This window comes from Salvelinus sp. IW2-2015, linkage group LG35 (assembly GCF_002910315.2).
Source record: "Salvelinus sp. IW2-2015 linkage group LG35, ASM291031v2, whole genome shotgun sequence".
NCBI classification, from domain to species: Eukaryota; Metazoa; Chordata; class Actinopteri; order Salmoniformes; family Salmonidae; genus Salvelinus; species Salvelinus sp. IW2-2015.
Genome location: NC_036874.1, coordinates 3,055,571 through 3,074,666, shown reverse-complemented (window position 1 = coordinate 3,074,666; position 19,096 = coordinate 3,055,571). Strand labels below are relative to the sequence as shown.

At 40.5% G+C, this 19,096-nt stretch overlaps 1 protein-coding gene and 1 long non-coding RNA gene across 8 annotated transcripts in view; one reads left to right on the top strand and one right to left on the bottom strand.

Moving 5' to 3' along the window:
* LOC111958737 (phospholemman) overlaps window positions 1-17,264 on the top strand; it is a 19,413-nt gene extending 2,149 nt beyond the window's left edge. The window contains exons 1-13 of one of the 5 annotated variants that reach the window (XM_070437501.1): window positions 62-124; window positions 459-491; window positions 753-767; window positions 944-1,018; window positions 1,132-1,156; window positions 1,348-2,191; window positions 10,516-10,567; window positions 10,992-11,030; window positions 11,259-11,285; window positions 11,502-11,576; window positions 11,703-11,739; window positions 11,908-11,951; window positions 16,357-17,264. In XM_070437501.1, coding sequence (XP_070293602.1) covers window positions 10,534-10,567; window positions 10,992-11,030; window positions 11,259-11,285; window positions 11,502-11,576; window positions 11,703-11,739; window positions 11,908-11,951; window positions 16,357-16,376 — 276 coding nt within the window. In that variant the 5' untranslated portion in view covers window positions 62-124; window positions 459-491; window positions 753-767; ... (2 more) ...; window positions 1,348-2,191; window positions 10,516-10,533 and the 3' untranslated portion in view covers window positions 16,377-17,264. Of the gene's footprint in view, window positions 1-61; window positions 125-458; window positions 492-752; window positions 832-943; window positions 1,019-1,131; window positions 1,157-1,347; window positions 2,192-10,515; window positions 10,568-10,991; window positions 11,031-11,258; window positions 11,286-11,501; window positions 11,577-11,702; window positions 11,740-11,907; window positions 11,952-16,356 lie in introns of those variants that run through there. The other 4 variants (XM_023979988.2, XM_070437499.1, XM_070437500.1 and 1 more) reach the window with 4 other exon arrangements.
* The window catches only part of LOC139023739 (uncharacterized), a 183,684-nt gene that overhangs the window by 20,628 nt on the left and 143,960 nt on the right, over window positions 1-19,096 (bottom strand). The window lies entirely within an intron of this gene.

Sequence of the window (19,096 nt, the reverse complement as noted above, 5' to 3'; positions counted from 1 at the left end):
TAGAAGCCTCTTGGACCTAGACTTGTGAGATGTTATGCTGTTATAACAGATGCCTTTTCTCCTTTTGCTCCCAGTCAGGTTGTGTGCAAGATGGGACAATTCTCAGTTCTGCTTTTGCTGACAGGTAAATCAGACATTTTCATGATAAAGATGTATGGGGTAATGCAACAGATGAATTCTGCAAAATAAAATAATATTTTTATTAAAGATTTTATGGACATTAGTATGGAAAGCTACAGTGGGAACTACAAATCTGTGATACAACAGACAAGTTATGCTTAGTCTTAGAAGAATGTTGCAGGATTGTTTTAATGCACTTGACATTTTGTGACCTTTTGTGTCCTTCCAAGAAATGACAGTTGACCTTGACCCTTAACATGATCAAAACTACATATACACTTAGATCTATCCACCAAATGACAAATGTTTTAAAAATGTTTCTTCTTTTTCTCTCCTAGTTCTCTGTGCATTCTTTGAGGAAACTGAAGCAAGTAAGACACATCTGCTTTAGTGTTGTCTCTAGTTGTCTGACGAGTTGGTCAAAACTTGCTCTTTGTTAGACTCATCTGTTTTTCATGAGGTTCTTGTTTTCAGTGACTGTGAATGAGAACTAACTATTGTCAGCAGATTTGATCACTGTCACTTAAACCAGAGTCACACACTGTGCAGCCAGTCAGAGCAACATGTGTTTAATTTGCTTGAGGTTAATTTTCTGTTCTCCCTTTCTCTCCTCCCCCCTCTCTCGTCTGCAGATCCATTTGTTTACAGTAAGTAGCTCATTCCTCTACACTCGTTCAAAACCACCACCAAACAAAATGAACATAGTGGTATGTAAGTGACCATATTCTTATTGGATATGAAATGACATCAGAAATATGCTTCTGTCATTGGATGAATCATTGTACCTGTGTGACCCTGAGCTGTTGAATGTTGAATTTCCCAGACTATGAGAGACTACGAATTGGAGGCCTGATCATTGCAGGCTTGCTTGTAGCAGGTGGATTGTTTGTCCTACTTAGTAAGTACACATAGTCCAATTACTAATAAGTTCTTACATTATGAATGTAACTCAAGAGGATAGACCCAGACTTTGTCAGTGTTTGTAGTAACATCTCATTATTCTCTCTTCAGATCCCAAATGCACTAGAAAGAACAAGTAAGAGCCTATGTTCTATCCATATGTTTATAAACCCTTTACTAGGCATACATAGACACTTCACAACTAATTTATACTGTATAAGAAATGTCCTTTCATATGATTGTTACATTGTACTGTTGTACTGTGTGTGTAATTTTTTTAATCTGTTCCAATGTCTATTTTTTATTTTCTTTCTCCAACAACTAAAGAAAATCTGAAGATGACACAAGTGAACTCTAAGCGTCTCTAAAGGATGGAATCTGACTAACTGGTTGCTGTTGTTCTAATGATGAAGATTCGGGGGTGGGAATGGGGCAGGGTTCTGGCCATGACAATGTAATGACACCTGAATGGATGTGAGAGTGGATGAAGGGTGGGTGGACCACAATACATCTATTTACTGTTTTGTTTCTTTATTGGCAAAAATATATGGGTTTATTTTAAGGTGTTTTATGGTGGTAGTGAGATGTATGATCGAACAACTGATACATTTAATTTAGCTATAGGCTCTAGGCATTATGGTCAAACAAAGTTCTATTGAGCTAAAACGATTAGCCTTCAATTGTTTGTGTAAATTCTTATTAATGAAAAGCCAAATAAATACCATTGAACACCATTGTTAGAAGTAAACAACATGTAAAACTGTTTGTGTTCAGAGATGTGCACTGTGCATGCTCTCACAGTAGAATATGTAACCAAAGCAGGTACTCTACACAACTATTTTGAATATATTGATGTGATAATGTTCGATTTGGTATCTGCCATATCACCGTTTTTACATYGGCTAATTATTTGTTATAGCAACAACAGGTCATTGAAAGCAACCAATGACAAACAAATAATAAAATCCTCCTCCTCTCCAACGCATGCAACTTCAATTTAAACTCAGCCTATTTTCAAGCTGAGCAAACCTGTTGAGCCTCAGTGAAAAAGGGTGTTGGCGTCTGTCTGACTCAAGAGTACGTTCGTCTATTGTGTGTCGCTCCATGCCCGACATTTCCTGTTTTTTTCCCCCCTACACACATCTCCATTTGGGTTTAAGTCGTGTCGGAGGTAAGTTTTCATTTTCTAACAATTAGAGTTCGAGTGAATGCTCAGCTGTAGTTTCATCAAAAGTATGAGTATGTTAACCGTTATTTATTCTATTCATTACATCATCCTTAAAGATAACAATAGGCTAATCTTGTCTAAGTAATTTCTAAAATGTTTCCTTTGCGCATCTTTGACCAAGACAAACGTATCACTCTATATTTTCCAGTAGTAGTAGCCTATCTCTCGTAAGACCTTAAAATAACTTTAATTCCTTTATAGGCATATCCTTTTCTTTATAGGCATATCATTTTATTTCCAGACAAGAGTTGCTCAGATTTGGGGAAACGTTGAGTAGTCTAACTAAAATACTCCAAAGGGTACAATCTTTATTAGGCTATTAATTGTGTTTATAGAACAAAGATCAAACCTGCATGTAATGTACTTTCAGTTTGTAGCCTAGAGTATAGGCCTATGCGAGACAGACAGAACGAGCGCATATGAGCCAGAGCCATGTGCAAGTATTAGAAATACGGTTTCTTCGTCACGCAGACGTATTTGTAAAAACCTGCTTTTATTAATTCAGTTCGTTACTCACGCTGTTCTATAACAGTGTTCTGGATGTTGTTTGTAATATCCAAACAAAAAGTCCGTAACCAATAGGCCTAAAGCAACTTTTCGGCCATCGGAAACTTTTCTTCTCGTTTCTATTCTGTTTAGCGCTGGTGTCCAGGCAGTCTTATAAAAGAGGGAGGACCCAATTAAATCCGCGGATATTCAGTATTTTATCTGGCATTACGCTCATGGAAAACAACGGAACATGTGGTCCAACCTTTATTGTATTCAATACATTTTTCTAGAGCCAGATTGTTAATGTCTGTTGTGCTCATCATCCAGTTGTGGTCCAGCTGTGCTTTGATAGGTGGAGGGGTGGTCAGGCGTAATGATGGGATAATAACTTTACATATCCTCTCCCATTAGCCTATCGATTTTTTTTACTGGATCAGAATATTAAGTATGTTATTAAATTAATATTGCAAGATAATACGTTTGGGACTGGTAGGCTAGTTGGTGTGCTGTCCTTCTGTAATGGAAAATGCATCAGTGCACATGCTGTGGTGTGTGGGGAATTATATTTGAATTACCATTTCTATTCAACAGCTTGGTGGTACCCTTCACACACTATTCTGCCAACCCAAACCGTAGGCTACCATGCAGGCTTGGATATTTTATTTTCACATTGTCCTTTTCAGCATGGCTCCTGCAACTATGGTGATGCGTAACCAGGCCAACACAGTACAGCATGGCTCAGTTATGTTCTGCTCACTAGTGTGACATGGGTAGGCTAATAGACATTTTGAAATGGTATGAATGATTGATTAGTAGACAGACATGTTATTATGAAATTGCTGTTCTATTTAAATTCTGATACAAAAACTGCATGTCCCAAGTCTCCTGTAGGCTATGCTTATGGATCTGTGATAACAGGGATCTGGGATTCTGGTACAGTGCTAACAGCTCAGCTGATAAGAAGCCTGATAGAGCTGTTATCCTGGACTGATCTTTATTCACTGTGGTTACTCCAGCACAGTGCTGTTGCTAAYGTGATTGATACTGACAGACAGACTTATAACTGACATATAAATGTTATCTCACACTCAAAAGCTAAACGTATTCTACTGCCTTCAGTGGGTCGCCTACTGCCGGCTCTAATTATATACCATGTTTGTCTAGACCTCAAATACGGACGAGCAACGTTCAAAAGTGAGGACCTCGGAGAGACTGCCTCATTAAAAATGAGAGATTCAGTGTGATTACAGAGTTTGACTCTTATTTATTCTGTGAGACATTACAAATCACAAGAGAAGATAGGCAAGCCATGGTTCTATATTTCCTCAGTTTAAGGCTCATTTGACTTAGATTCAGATAATTAGGGTTCATCACACATTCACCATAGCAACAACATCACTCTTTACTTCAGATATATGAAAAGCTTATTATTTCAAGGCCTCCCTGCCTCAGAAGCACAGCAAAGCAACACCAAAGTCTTTCCCTTGAAGAGAAGGCCGTATGACTTCTTTAAACAGTGGAGCTGCTGTTCCTGCTATTGCTAACCTTGTGGCTGTGGGTAGGAGGGATGAGTCATGGTTATAGTATGCCACGTCCCCCCTCTCCATTGAGCAGCCAGAGGAACACATTGCCCTGCTTTGCTCCAGCAGCTACTCCTTCATCAAACACTAGCAACAAGGAAGTAGCTTCAATTAGAGGTCGGCCGATTATGATTTTTCAACGCCGATACCGATTATTGCAGGACCAAAAAGCCGATGCCGATAAATCGGCCGATTTTTTGTAATAATGACAATTACAACAATACAGAATGAACAATGAACACTTTTATTTTAACTTAATATAATAAATCAATAAAATCTATTTAGTCTCAAATAAATAGTGAAACATGTTCAAGTGTTGGAGAAGAAAGTAAAAGTGCAATATATGCCATGTAAGAAAGCTAACGTTTAAGTTCCTTGCTCAGAACACGAGAACATATAAAAGCTGGTGGTTCCTTTTAACATGAGTCTTCAATATTCCCAGGTAAGAAGTTTTAGGTTGTAGTTATTATAGGACTGTTTTTCTCTATACCATTTGTATTTCATATACCTTTGACTATTGGATGTTCTAATAGGTACTTTAGTATTGCCAGCCTAATCTCGGGAGTTGATAGGCTTGAAGTCATAAACAGCACAATGCTTGAAGCATTGCGAAGAGCTGCTGGCAAACGCTGTAAAGTGCTGTTTGAATGAATGCTTACGAGCCTGCTGCTGCCTCAAATCATAGACTTAATTATAATATAATAACACACAGAAATACGAGCCTTAGGTCATTAATATGGTCAAATCCGGAAACTATCATTTCGAAAACCAAACGTTTATTCTTTCAGTGAAATACGGAACCGTTCCGTATTTAATRTAACGGGTGACATCCATAAGTCTAAATATTGCAGTTACATTGCACAACCTTCAATGTTATGTCATAATTACATAAAATTCTGGCAAATTAGTTCGCAAGAGCCAGGCGGCCCAAACTGTTGCATATACCCTGACTCTGCGTGCAAAGAATGCAAGAGAAGTGTCACAATTTCCCTCGTTTAATATTGCCTGCTGACATGAATTTATTTTAACTAAATATGCAGGTTTAAAAAAATATATACTTCTGTGTATTGATTTTAAGAAAGGCATTGATGTTTATGGTTAGGTACATTCGTGCAACGATTGTGCTTTTTTCGCAAATGTGCTTTTGATAATAATCCCACATTTGGCGAAGTTGGCTGTCTTTGTTAGGAAGAAATGGTCTTAACGCAGTTCGCAACGAGCCAGGCGGCCCAAACTGCTGCATATACCCTGACTCTGTTGCACAGAATGCAAGAGAAGTAACACKATTTCCCTAGTTAAAAGAAATTCATGTTAGCAGGCAATATTAACTAAATATGCATGTTTAAAAATATATACTTGTGTATTGATTTTAAGAAAGGCATTGATGTTTATGGTTAAGTACACATTGGTGCAACGACAGTGCTTGTTCTGCGAATGCGCTTGTTAAATCACACATTTGGCGAAGTAGGCTGTGATTCAATGATAAATTAACAGGCACCGCATCGATTATATGCAACGCAGGACAAGCTAGATAAACTAGTAATATTAACAACCATGTGTAGTTAACTAGTGATTATGTTAAGATTTATTGTTTTTTATAAGATACGTTTAATGCTAGCTAGCACCTTACCTTGGCTCCTTGCTGCACTCGCGTAACAGGTGGTCAGCCTGCCACGCAGTCTCCTCATGGAGTGCAATGTAATCGGCCATGATCGGTGTCCAAAAATGCTGATTACCGATTGTTATGAAAACTTGAAATCGGCCCTAATTAATTGGCCATTCCGATGAATCGGTCGACCTCTAGCTTCAATAGCCATCTATGGCTGACTGACAGAAATACAACACTCTGTATGAGCAAATATCGACTACAGTTTACCCAGCTAACTTAAAACGTTCACAAAAACGTCTGGTATTCGTGTCTGTCTGGTTCGGTTTTGGTTGTGAGACAGCGTGGAAGTATGTACCCAGAACGTTTTTAATCAACAATTCTGACAGCATGAAATAAATAGGTTAAATATCAGATGTTCTTTATTCCAGATGTAATATGAATACATACATGCAATACTGTAGTACTCTATCACAGTCCCTTACCACATTAGAATGGTTTCCCAGTGTGTGTGTGTTCCTATTATACCTCAAAGGGTGCTGCCTAGTCTCAGTGGCATGTTTTGTTCCTAAATTAGCTGCACGCTAAATTCCTGCATGCTAGATTCCTACACGCTAGATTCCTGCACCGCATCCTTTATGAGCCAGGCCAGATCCTCTCTATGGGGGAGCGAAGAGTGAACCTGTATGAGTATGGAGAGCTGACTGGGTCATAGTGGGAGTTGTACACATACACACACACACACACACACACAGGACAAACACATATTCACTGTAAACATTCTGTTTACACAGAACCCCTGTGAGTGTGGAGCAGTGACTAGGTCATAGTTGGGAGTTTCATCAACACACACATCTGACATTGAAGCTTTGTTCCTCAGCATGACAATCTTTCAGTGGTCTTTTTTGATTTTTGATTTTTTTACTAGGCAAGTCAGTTAACAACAGACGCTGGGCCAATTGTGCGCCGCCCTATGGGACTCCCAATCACGGCTGGTTGTGATACAGCCTGGAATCGAACCAGGGTCTGTAATGACACCTCTAGCACTGAGATGCAGTGACCTTAGACCGCTGCACCACTCGGGAGCCCGTATTGTGTGATATGGAAAGACAAACTTACCTGTTCCGAGGCCTCATGGAACTCTTAGATTAGTTATATGGCATTGGACACTGCTGTTACTCAAACCTTTACCCAGCTGGCATTACGTCTCTCTGCCTCTGTAGTGGGAGCCGCAGAAACTTGATCTCCAATCCTCCTCATGTTGGTAGGCAGAGTGAATAGAGGGAGAAGAGAGTAATAGAAGAGACTTCACAATCACAAAGAAAACCAAACAATTCTAGATTTGATCAATTCCACAAGTACCTTTACAAGTAACTTCACACAAGTAATTTCCCCCTTATGTGATTATTCTTACTACTAATAAATGTAGCTAGTCCTAGGATGACCTTCTGAATCATTTGTTATAAAATCACACATAACAGAAGGGAGAATGAAGTCTTCCAGTGATCTACCATTACAGTGAGAACTACAACATGGTAATCTGTTTACCTCATAAWTGAATGGCTTTTCAGGCAGGGCCAGGAGCCTATGAGTAGCTGCATCATTAACTCCTTTTATCCCTTTGAAGAAAAATGTCCACAGGCTCTTTGAAGCCCTCAGATCCAATATTTTAGGCTTCTGGGCTTCCTCCGAAATAACTTTGAATTGAGGGTTCTGCACTGTACCAATGTGACAGACTGGCCAGCATTCTGGAATATATCTCCTGGGATTCTTAATGATACTGCAGATAGCCCCTCTAGCCCCTCTATCTGGACCCGCTGTAGAGGAATGGGTGAGTCGTGACTGACTGAGATGGCCAGATGGAATGACAGGGAGTTAGGAAAAGAGAAAGGGAGTGGATGTGAATAAGGGAGTAAGCACAGATGTGAATGCGGGTGGGACTGGTGTGGGTGTGTACTCATCGTAAGTTTAGACAAGACCCTATTGTGAATGAGCAGGTTAGTGAGTGAAGTGGGATACAATGTAGGATCTGATCATAAAGGTGGAAATTATGAAAAAAGTATTGAGTGAATGAATAAATGAATGAGTAGGCGCGGAGGAGGGCAGTGCAAGGCGAAGAGAGAGGGGTGAACCGAGTCGTACTGTTACCACACAAACGGCTGATTCTTCCTTTGCTTCAGGCATTCAGTGGCAGGAAGGCCAGCGTGACCCATGTTAGAACACTAATCCCATTATGACCAGGCCTGGTCTCCAGAGTGAATCTGCCTGGTGGGGAACTGAGGGGATGGCTAAGCACGATCCGCAGCACTGCCTAGCATTGTCTTGAACAGACAACCAACAACCCTAAACATTGCTACATGAATCTCACAAGATCGGCCACACCTCCACCTTTTGCTAAAATGTACTCTGTAATATGATTCCCAACTTGAATACGCGGAAAGAAAGAACCCCGGTAGAGTCTACCTCTCTCTCCCTGAATTGGATCGTAAACCATCCACGGCCGATTTTTGGAGGGCTTCCCGCTTGTTGCATTCCCTCTCCCTCACCAACGTTGCTGGGTAGAGGGAGGGTGCGCTCGGAAAGAAACCAGGGAGGGATTTTTTTCCCCTGGTCGCTGCCAAATGCCAAATAGTATGAGTCGCCATACACTGCTTGCTATAAGATGGAGGGAGGCTCTCTGTTTTAGCTGTGTGTTGTTGTAAAAGCTGTAGTGTTGTTATGGGAGCTGTAGTGTTGTTGTAGGAGCTGTAGTGTTGTTTTAGGAGCTGTAGTGTTGTTATAGGAGCTGTAGTGTTGTTATAGGAGCTGTAGTGTTGTTGTAAAGGCTGTAGTGTTGTTGAGCCTGTATGTGTTTGTTAATAGGAGCTGTAGTGTTGTTATGGAGCTGTAGTGTTGTTATAGGAGCTGTAAGTGTTGTTATAGGAGCTGTATTGTTGTTATAAAAGCTGTAGTGTTGTTATAGGAGCTGTAATGTTGTTTTAGGAGCTGTAGTGTTGTTATAGGAGCTGTAGTGTTGTTATAGGAGCTGTAGTATTGTTATAGGAGCTGTAGTGTTGTTATAGGAGCTGTAGTGTTGTTATAGGAGCTGTAGTNTATAGGAGCTGTAGTGTTGTTATAGGAGCTGTAGTATTGTTATAGGAGCTGTAGTGTTGTTATAGGAGCTGTAGTGTTGTTATAGGAGCTGTAGTATTGTTATCGGAGCTGTAGTGTTGTTATAGGAGCTGCCCTTACAAAAATTTACCATGGTAATACAATGAAAAAAGTAGTACCATAGTAGTTTTTTCATTATACTACCAAGGCAGGAAAATACCAAGTGACCAAAAACATAGTAATTTATGTTACTCACATAATGTAACATTGACTACTCGCTATGCAATAGCAAAGTGTAGGCCTATTATACTCTTAAACCCCTTTTAGCTCATAGTGAAAAACCACAACACACATGGTCTAGTAGTGTAGTGTACCACCCTCTTAAACCCTGGAACCTGGATAGGATATGGTGAGAAGAATGAAGGGAGTCTGAATCCTTGAAGATTGTATCTGGTGCTTGTGCAGTATGTGGCTGGTGGCGTACACCACATGACGGAAAATAAATGTAGCCTTATCATGATTCGAAACAAAATTTGAGCGTAAGACAGTTGTGACATAAGGGATTTAGCTACCAAATCTCCTCAAGACTCCATTCCTGTCCAAATCAGTAGCCAGCCCTTTCAGAAACATCATGTTAGGCAGAGTATGATCGAAGAAGGCCAAATCCCTGGAACTCTGCTCCAGTCCCAGCATGTTTGTTATGTGGTTCCCATTGTCTCTCTTTTTCTCATGGATACTTTAGAAACCTGAGGGTGGGTTGTTGTTAGTGTGTGGTTGCTGATGGGTGAGGTGATTTCCTCTCTTTGTCTTTTATTCATAAGGTGTGATGGAAAATCACTGGGGTCTAGTTACTTTATGTTTTGTCGCTGGAGCCATGCTCAATGATCAAGCATTTTTTCCCATGTGGATTTTCTACTCCTTTATGTCATTTGACAGTTATATGATTATAAAGACATTATATCCCCAAATATATATTGAACAAGGAAAAGCTGAAACATAATTGGGTTTGAAGGTTTGGCATGAGATGAAGCAAAGCACTCTGGACAACATTCAAGATCACATGGGCTATGCTGCTCAGAAGCCATTTTGTACAAATCTAAATCAGAAATGGGACTCCAGGGAAAGCTAAACTTTGTGTCGGGTCTCTGTTGACATTGGAACTGGTGTGAGCCAGTTTTGGGCACTATATGAGCTACCATTAGCTTCCCGGGTTTGAAAAGGTCTAATCAAATCAAATAGGTAGTGGGACAAGGGTAATTTAATTCTACAAGTGGAGCCTTGATCAGACAATCAAGCGGGTAAACATTTTTTCATTTTGAATAGCAGAGCTGCTTATGTGGGTGTGAAAAGGGCAGGGAGGATGAGTGCCAATTTGCTAGGGTGCACTGCAGTCATAATGCTCAGATACTTTATCATATAAAGTCAGTCTAATATTATAATATGATCATATTATTATGCCATTACTTTGTTTCACTCAATTGTTTATTTTCTGTCTTCCCCAGGTGAAAGAGAGTTTGAAGATGGCAAATATCTCTGCTTTGCTTTTATTGACATGTGAGTGGCAGGTCTTAAAGACCAATCATACACAGCTATTAATACCACTTCCTGCTTAGGTTTCCCCAAAGCTACAATCTCTGTTCATCTTGTTTTGCCCAGTCTTCACTCACAACTCTGGCTCAGTATTCAGCACAGTACATACTACTGTATGTTTTGAGTGAGAGAGAGAATATGTTTTTGTAATTTTATGAAATACATATGGTTATGGATATGAATAGTATACCAATCTAGAACTAAATAGAGGAAGGATAGATTCATTGACCTTCTCCAGTGCTATTCAAGGTSAAKGCRGTTGAGAGACCACTAKAGTTACAAGTGCACWTGTCACAGGGACGGAAAGCTGACTTGTTTGGGACATTGTTGGGATGCCATGTTGTCAATGCATTATGCTGTGTGCTTACCATTGTGTCTCTTCTGTTAGCAGTTGCGTCCCTTGTGTTCGCAGAGGAGCAGAAAGAAAGTATGTAACTGACAATTGTTTATCATAATAGTGTTCCATAGTTTTATTACTCTAAATCTTTTGACATGCAATAATATGGTCTCCAAATAAATCATTGATTCACAAATTAAAGTAGGCCATTCGCAATTTGCCAAATTTGAGGTTGGGTGCGTTCCAGTTCTTTGTATTATTTTCGAAGGTGTCCAGATGCTGTATAAACTGACATTTGTCATATTTTTGTCCCTACAGTGGAGGAGGAGGATCCATTTACCTTTGGTGAGCAGAGAGATACATCTTTTAGAACACTCAACAACTCAACATTCCTGGCTTACTGTGTATGATTAATGCTTTTTTCCTTTCACTCTCTCTTTTCCATTCTTCTCTATCCTGCTCTCTCACTCCTGCACTCTCTCACCTGCACTCTCTCCTGCTCTCTCTCCTGCTCTCTCTCCTGCTCTCTCTCTCGCTCTCTGTCGCTCTCTCTCTGTTCAGATTATCACAGGCTACGTGTTGGGGGGTTGATCCTGGCAGCAGTTCTGTGTCTGATCGGCATCACCATCCTCTTCAGTAAGACTCCATCACATAAACACATACACATACTCACACATGATGYCACAGTCATAGCATGTATTTACACATGCTCACATCAACGTAGGACACAGATTGACTTGTGACCATTTCTTCTTATAACAGGCGGACACTGCAGATGCAAGTTCAACCAGGACAAAAGGTAAATGATCTATCGGATCAGTGCATGCTCAGTTCAGTCCAGATCAGGGCACACACTTTGTGTGAAACTGTACGTTCAGGTAGGTGTATGTGTGTGTGTTATGTAGCTAGGTGTCGTAATGTATAATGGAATGTAGTGTGAGTTGACACGCTGGTTTTCTCTCTGCAGGAGGAGGTCAGGAAGCAACGCTGCCCAGCCACTCAACGACCAAGGTCTGTTCCCCTGACCTCTCAATCTCCTCTCTGATTGGTCCACACTGTACACTGGATGATTCCTAGCCACCTGGATGCATAGTCTTTGCTAGAAATATAATTAACATATATAACTGACTGGCATGTTTGAGTGATCATTACAAAATATCCTCTTCAGAAAAAAGGATTATAAATCTGCTGCTATGTTGGAGCAACGGATGGTTTGGGCGTTATCTTGTTATTACGCTCTCCATCTGTTTCAGTYTTAGTTGCCTACTGCCAGGCCTTGGCATAGATAACACTGTCAGCAGGCATTGGCTGTGTTGTATGCCAGTCCTGCTATCACACAGGTGGCACAGAGACCCAAACACTGGCTGACAGATTCTTTCCACCATGACTCACTAACTCCCTCCAATTTTGGCGCTCTTTTTTAGATTTAGTCTAGTCTTAGTCATTTTAGCTAAAATATAACTAAGTCGCAATTTTGTCATTTGAATAAGGATTTAGTCTAGTTATTGTCAAAATTAAGAAAACAGTGGCCAATTTTAGTCTAAATGCCTTTTCATCACATCACATTTATATTGCCTCATTAACCTATGTTAAACATAAACCACTGACTTCCATGTGCACAAACATACATAGGCTTGTCCTATCTTTCTGCATCTATTCTCTTCCCAACAGCAAAAAAATGACAAACATACAGTACCAGTCAACATTTTGGAAGCTGGGTGAGAGAATGCCAAGAGTGTGCAAAGCTGTCACCAAGGCAAAGTGTGGCTACTTTGAAGAATCTCAAATATAAAATATATTTAGATTTGTTTAACACTTTTTTGGTTACTACATGATTCCATATGTGTTATTTCATCGTTTTGATGTCTTCATTATTATTCTACAATGTAGAAAATAGTAAAAATCCCTTGAATGAGTAGGTGTGTCCAAACTTTTGACTGGTACTGCATATAAGAATATATAAGAATTATTTGGTCATGTAAATTCCTAATTCAGTCTACATACATATTACACATTACATACAAAACAAACAGACACATACAAGCTCAGCGAGAGAGAGAGAGAGGTAGCGAGAGAMAGGGAGAGTAGCACATTCACCAGATGGTGCTGCATGGTATTGACAAAATAGTATTGGTTGCACTTTCATCACTCAGTCACGTCATTGCCATTGTTATCAGTGTTCCACAGATGCCGCAGCTACATTGGTGTRCAAAAGTAGAACTGGGGCTAATGACTTTGAACGGGAGCTAAGGACTGTTTTGTCTGATGATGTAGTCGAGACACTAAACCTTGAGTCCGAATCGAGTCCCCTGTGCTCACTTCCGAGTCCAAGTCTAAGTCACCAATCGTCGAGTCACAAGTCCCTATGGCTGAAGTCCTAGTCCCAGTGCTCGAGTCCTAGTCCCAGTGCTCGAGTCCTAGTCCCAGTGCTCGAGTCCTAGTCCAAGTGCTCAAGTGAGTCACTGGGTTCACATTAACTCAAAATTAAGTAATTTACCCAATCAAATATAGTGTAGTGGCAAGAGGAATTTAGTCAATAAATTGTTTTCTATCCCTTTACTTTTTTTTCTGTGCCACCAAATGTCTGCATATAGGCTAATTGTAATGTTACCAGTGCCACGTTTGTCTCTTATACACATCTAGATGTGTATAAGAGACAACATTAAGTCAAAATTAAGTAATTTACCCAATCAAATATAGTGTAGTGGCAAGAGGAATTTAGTCAATAAATTGTTTTCTATCCCTTTACTTTTTTTTCTGTGCCACCAAATGTCTGCATATAGGCTAATTGTAATGTTACCAGGGCCACGTTCAGTTGCAAAATGTTCTCAGACGTTGCAGATAGAACTTCCATGAATACAGCCGACGTTATTCCTTATTCAACATGTCAGAAGCATGTTTGTTCAACATAGCATATTTCTATCTGAACATTCCAAAATGTTGCATCCTGCTGAATGCGCACCAGATTGTCCATCAATGCATGACAGAAAGAGAAAAACGTAGCTCTGGGATTATGGGTCATATCTAGAATCAAGCCGTTTCTCTGAGGAAAAGAGGGAGATTTGGCTTCGTTGGTTACAGAACCTGGCTATGAAATGCAGTGGGGAAAGTGGGAGGGTTGAGCGAGACTACAAATTCAAAGACAGACTTTTTTWTATATATWTTTTTWAAATAAAAAATAATAATAATTACCCCCTTTTCTCCCCAATTTCGTGGTATCCAATTGTTAGTAGTTACTATCTTGTCTCATCGCTACAACTCCCGTACGGGCTCGGGAGAGACGAAGGTRGAAAGCCATGCATCCTCCGAAACACAACCCAACCAAGCCGCACTGCTTCTTAACGCACCAATGTGTCGGAGGAAACACCGTGCACCTGGCGACCTGGTTAGCGCGCACTGRGCCCGGCCCACCACAGGAGTCGCTAGTGCGCMATGAGACAAGGATATCCCTACCGGCCAAACCCTCCCTAACCCGTACGACGCTAGGCCAATTGTGCGTCGCCCCACGGACCTCCCCGTCGCAGCCGGCTGCGACAGAGCCTCGGCGCGAACCCAGASTGTCTGGTGGCACAGATAGCACAGCAATGCAGTGCCTTAGACCACTGCGCCAGCCGGGAGGCCCTCCAGACTACTTTTCTATACTCAAGGGATAGAAAAACATAGCTAGACTGTTGTTTTACTATTAAATTAAATTCTGCTATTGTTTTTAATTTTGTAAAGCAGCTTGTGTTTCTTACCAGGCAAAGGGTAGCTAACTAGAAGTGGTGGTGACTGGCTAGCTACGGGGAAGCAAGAAAGTCGCCTGTAGGGTTGAGCGGTATCCAGATTTTCATATCGTCAAACCGTCCTTCTCGCATCCCGGGATTTACGGTATTACTGGCTTAGTAAACAAGGGTCCATTAAAAGGCAACAACAACAAAAAATAGACAAGTAAAAGTAATTTCCATGGAGGCTGATATGCTAAATATGCTAATGAGTGCAAGRAAAAATAAAATAATTGCAAAGACATGCAATCCAGTTCATAAAGTTATACATATATAGGTAGTAGCTACCGAAGGTCCTTTTTGGTGAGTTTGGACTGTCACGCCCTGGCCTTAGTTATCTTTGTTTTCTTTATTATTTTAGTTAGGTCAGGGTGTGACATGGGGGATGTATGTGWTTTGTATTGTCTAGGGGTTTTGTATGTTTATGGGGCAGTGTRTTGTCTAGGTGTATGTATGTCTATGGTTGCCTAGATTGGTTCTCAATTAGAGACAGCTGTCTATCGTTGTCTCTGATTGGGAACCATATTTAGGCAGCCATATTCATTAGGTAGTTCGTGGGTGATTGTCAGCACTATTTTGGATTATAGCGTCACGTTCGTTCGTTTTTTGTAGTTTGTAAAGTGTTCTTCGTTTTCGTCTTCATTAAAAATAGAAGATGTATTCAAACTACGCTGCGCTTTGGTCCTCCTCTCTTCCACCATATAACGATCGTGACAAGCAAATGTCAACGAGAGAAATTGTGCAAATGAATTCAGTTTTGCCGCTTGCTCTAGAGCAGCATGTGTACACACTGTGTCTGTGTGGAGTCGTTAGGGCCACGGCCTGTCTGCCTGCTCTGCTCGGAGAAAAGAGCAGAGGAGCAGACTGAGGCTGCCGAGAACAGAGAGGAGACCACATGCTAGGAAATCAAAATAGCAGTGACAGCTGTATAGATAACTCATCCTAAGCACTTTGACTTCTCAAACACAGTAGAAAGCTAGAACTATATGATGCCCCGTCTCCTTGTTAATTCAGCCAGTTACTTAGCTAACTAGCAAGTTAAACCAAATACACAGCTGGACTCACCTGCTCCCGCTTTCTCCCATTGTGCTATTTACAAACAAACATGTGACTGGCTCAACCGTTCTGGTGGACTACGGTAAGCTTCATAATGTAAAATAATATGACACGTGAAATGAAGAACGCAATCTGCTTTATCTCCTAATGTTTTGCACAAGTTGACTGCAGGTATTTTCTTAAAAAGTAGCTACAAATATTACAATTCATTGAAAAACTTGTATAGGCGGAGTCGGAGRGGAGCTTGTCTGCCTATCTGCCCACACTCATCGCTTGCTCCCCCTGTAGCTCACCAGCTGATGTAGGCTGGGTGGGGCACATCCTTCCCACTGCTGAACAGAATTGCACTGCGCATCTGTGCTGCTAATATTAATTGTGCTTATCATCAAAAAGCTCTCAATCTGTCCAAAAACTCTTATCCAGTCCAGAACTATAGTCATGGCTGTCACTGTTTTGCCTGTGATCTGGGGACATGGATGACATGATCATTATGGCTGCCCAACGGAGAGCCGTATGTCTGTGTTATCTCACATGGCTTGGTAATTAATTGCTTTTAATGATTCCATATATTAAGTCATCTTTCTTTCTGTCCACAGCTCGGGCCAGTGAGTGCTAGGAACCAAATGCCCACCTGGCAGCAGGTCAAATCGACTTCCTGGTTCTGCGTCAAGAGATAAAAATTGATGGGTGGAGTTGGCCTGTATTTTGTCCAATGGTGGTTGTTTTTTAGAGAGTGGTGCTGTCTTCCCAAGAGGGAMGTGGTACTGTGCCATTGGAGATCAGAGGTGTGCTGCTTTTACCTGTGTTGCTGTTCTCCCTTCCGCCCATTACTCCTGTTTCTGCTCCGCCCAATACTCACACTGTAACTCGCCACCAGCAAGCACACACAGACTGACAAAGCAGGACACGATTTRRCCCCCATGTRCTTTGTATTTAAACAAATAACCAAAAGATGCTGTGTGTCGACTCACTCARTATTTCATTGCAATGTTTTTCACCTTTAGTGGCTCCAACTGTTTGTGGAAATTATGCGGTAGATTTGACTGTTTGTGTGCGTTTTGAATTGCCATACTGTCCCCTAATAATTTTACATGCATATACATTACTGTAAAATAGGTACCGGTAGCCATAAACTATAATGTCAATAACTATTCACACACCTTAATCTTGATTATTCCTATATAAACTTTTCAGTTGAATGTAGAAAAGTGCGCTGGTCTATGCAGTAGAATCTGTTGTACGATAAATGCAATGTTTTTTAATAGTACAGAATGTTAAAATTATTTCAATAAGCGGATGATATAGTCTTGTTTGAGAGTGTTTGCCACCAAAACAAAATTCATGTTATTTTAGTTTGCTAGATACCACTCAAACAATTACAGTCCCTGAAGAGGGTTTTCTCCCCAATTGGCTTTTAATGAGTCACATCTAAATTGAGATGTTTCTTGCCAAATGAATAGATGGTGTCTATGTTTGTTTTTCAAATTAAAAGAGTTACCTTTTATGACTGTGTCCAATGTTACATTACATTATACTAATAGATGCTGGATCTCAAAAATAAAATAAGTCTCTGATAGGCTCCTCAAATGTAAATACTGCAAATACTTTTCTCTTTTTGAGTAAGGCCCATGTCCTGAGTGGTTCAAAGCTACTTATACATCGCCATCTACTGGATTGCATGAGACACTGCAAAAAGACTTGTACAGTGTTTCTCAAACCCATAAAAGCAMTTTTTTGGAACAGTATTTTTCACAAGACACTAAACTCTGTGGCCTTTGAATAACAGTAAATGCATTTTTAAAATGTAGTTGCCTTCTCAAAACATTAATACATTCATCAAAACTACACTGACTGTACAAAACATTAGGAATACCCGCTCTTTCCAGCCGGCATGGACCCTGGTGGTTAGATCGTTGGACTAGTTACTGAAAGGTCGCAAATTCAAATCCTCGAGCTGGCAAAGTAAACACCTGTCATTCTGCCCCTGAACAAGGCAGTTAACCCACTGTTCCTAGGCTGTCATTGTAAATAAGAATTTGTTCTTAACTGACTTGCCTAGTTAAATAAAGGTTCGAATTAAATAAAACATTTCCATGAAATAGACTGACCAAGTGAAAGCTATGATCCCTTATTGATGTCACTTGTTAAATCCATTTCAATCAGGGGAGGAGACAGGTTAAATAATAATTGTAAAGCCTTGAGACAATTGAGACATGGATTGTGTATGTGTGCCATTCAGAGGGTGAATGAGCAAGACATAATATGCAAGTGCCTTTGAACGGGGTATGGTAGTAGGTGCCAGGTGTGTATCAAGAATGATCCACCACCCAAAGGACACCCAGACAACTTGACACAACTGTGGGAAGCATTGGAGTCAACATGGGCCAGCATTCTTGTGGAATGCTTTCAACACCTTTTAGAGTCCATGCCACGACGAATTGAGGCTGTTCTGAGGGCAAACGGGAGTGGGGGGTGAAACTCAATATTAGGAAAGTATTCTTAATGTTTTGTACACTCAGTGTAGCTACATTTCAACACAGATCCCAAAATTGCTTGTATGCGATCGAGAAAAAATATAAGATAATCTGGACTGCACATGGAAACAGTCCTTTACAATATGACCCATACGGTCTATGGTATGAACACCAGATTATATCATTATTTTAAAAGTGAAGGTGTGTCAAGGTATAAAATATCCTCTAGCATAATTAAGAATGTCCTTGCCAGTTTCCGAGCTACAGTCCAAATCCACTTTCATCATGCAACAAACAAAACTCTACCCACAGGCATTCTACCTTGAATAGAGTATGGCCATGATAACAAAATCACCTTATCATGGGTTATAGTGTATTCAAAAGTGGTCATGGCAGGTCATGTGTTGCCATGGTAACTGAGATATGAGAGTCAGCTGATACGTGTTGTGGAAACAAAGTTGTTGAGAGTGTATCATTGTATGATACAACCAGAGGGTTTGTGAGTTAGACAAGAAGAAACAAGCTGAAGAAGAGCATTAGACCTACAAAGTTTGAGCAAGAGTAGTTTACCCAGACCCATATTGAGCATACTCCTGGACTGAATACGCACTTTGGAAACTCAGTTGACCATGCTGTTTAGTCCAGAAGTAGACTTAATTTATTTGTGTTTCCAATGCTCAATCCATTTCTTCCAACAATGTGACAAGAGTGAGTCAATACAGTCACATACACTATATATACAAACATATGTGGACACCCCTTAAAATTAGTGGATTCGGCTATTTTAGCCACACCCGTTGCTGACAGGCATATAAAATCAAGCACACCGCCATGCAATCTCCATAGACAAACATTGGCAGCA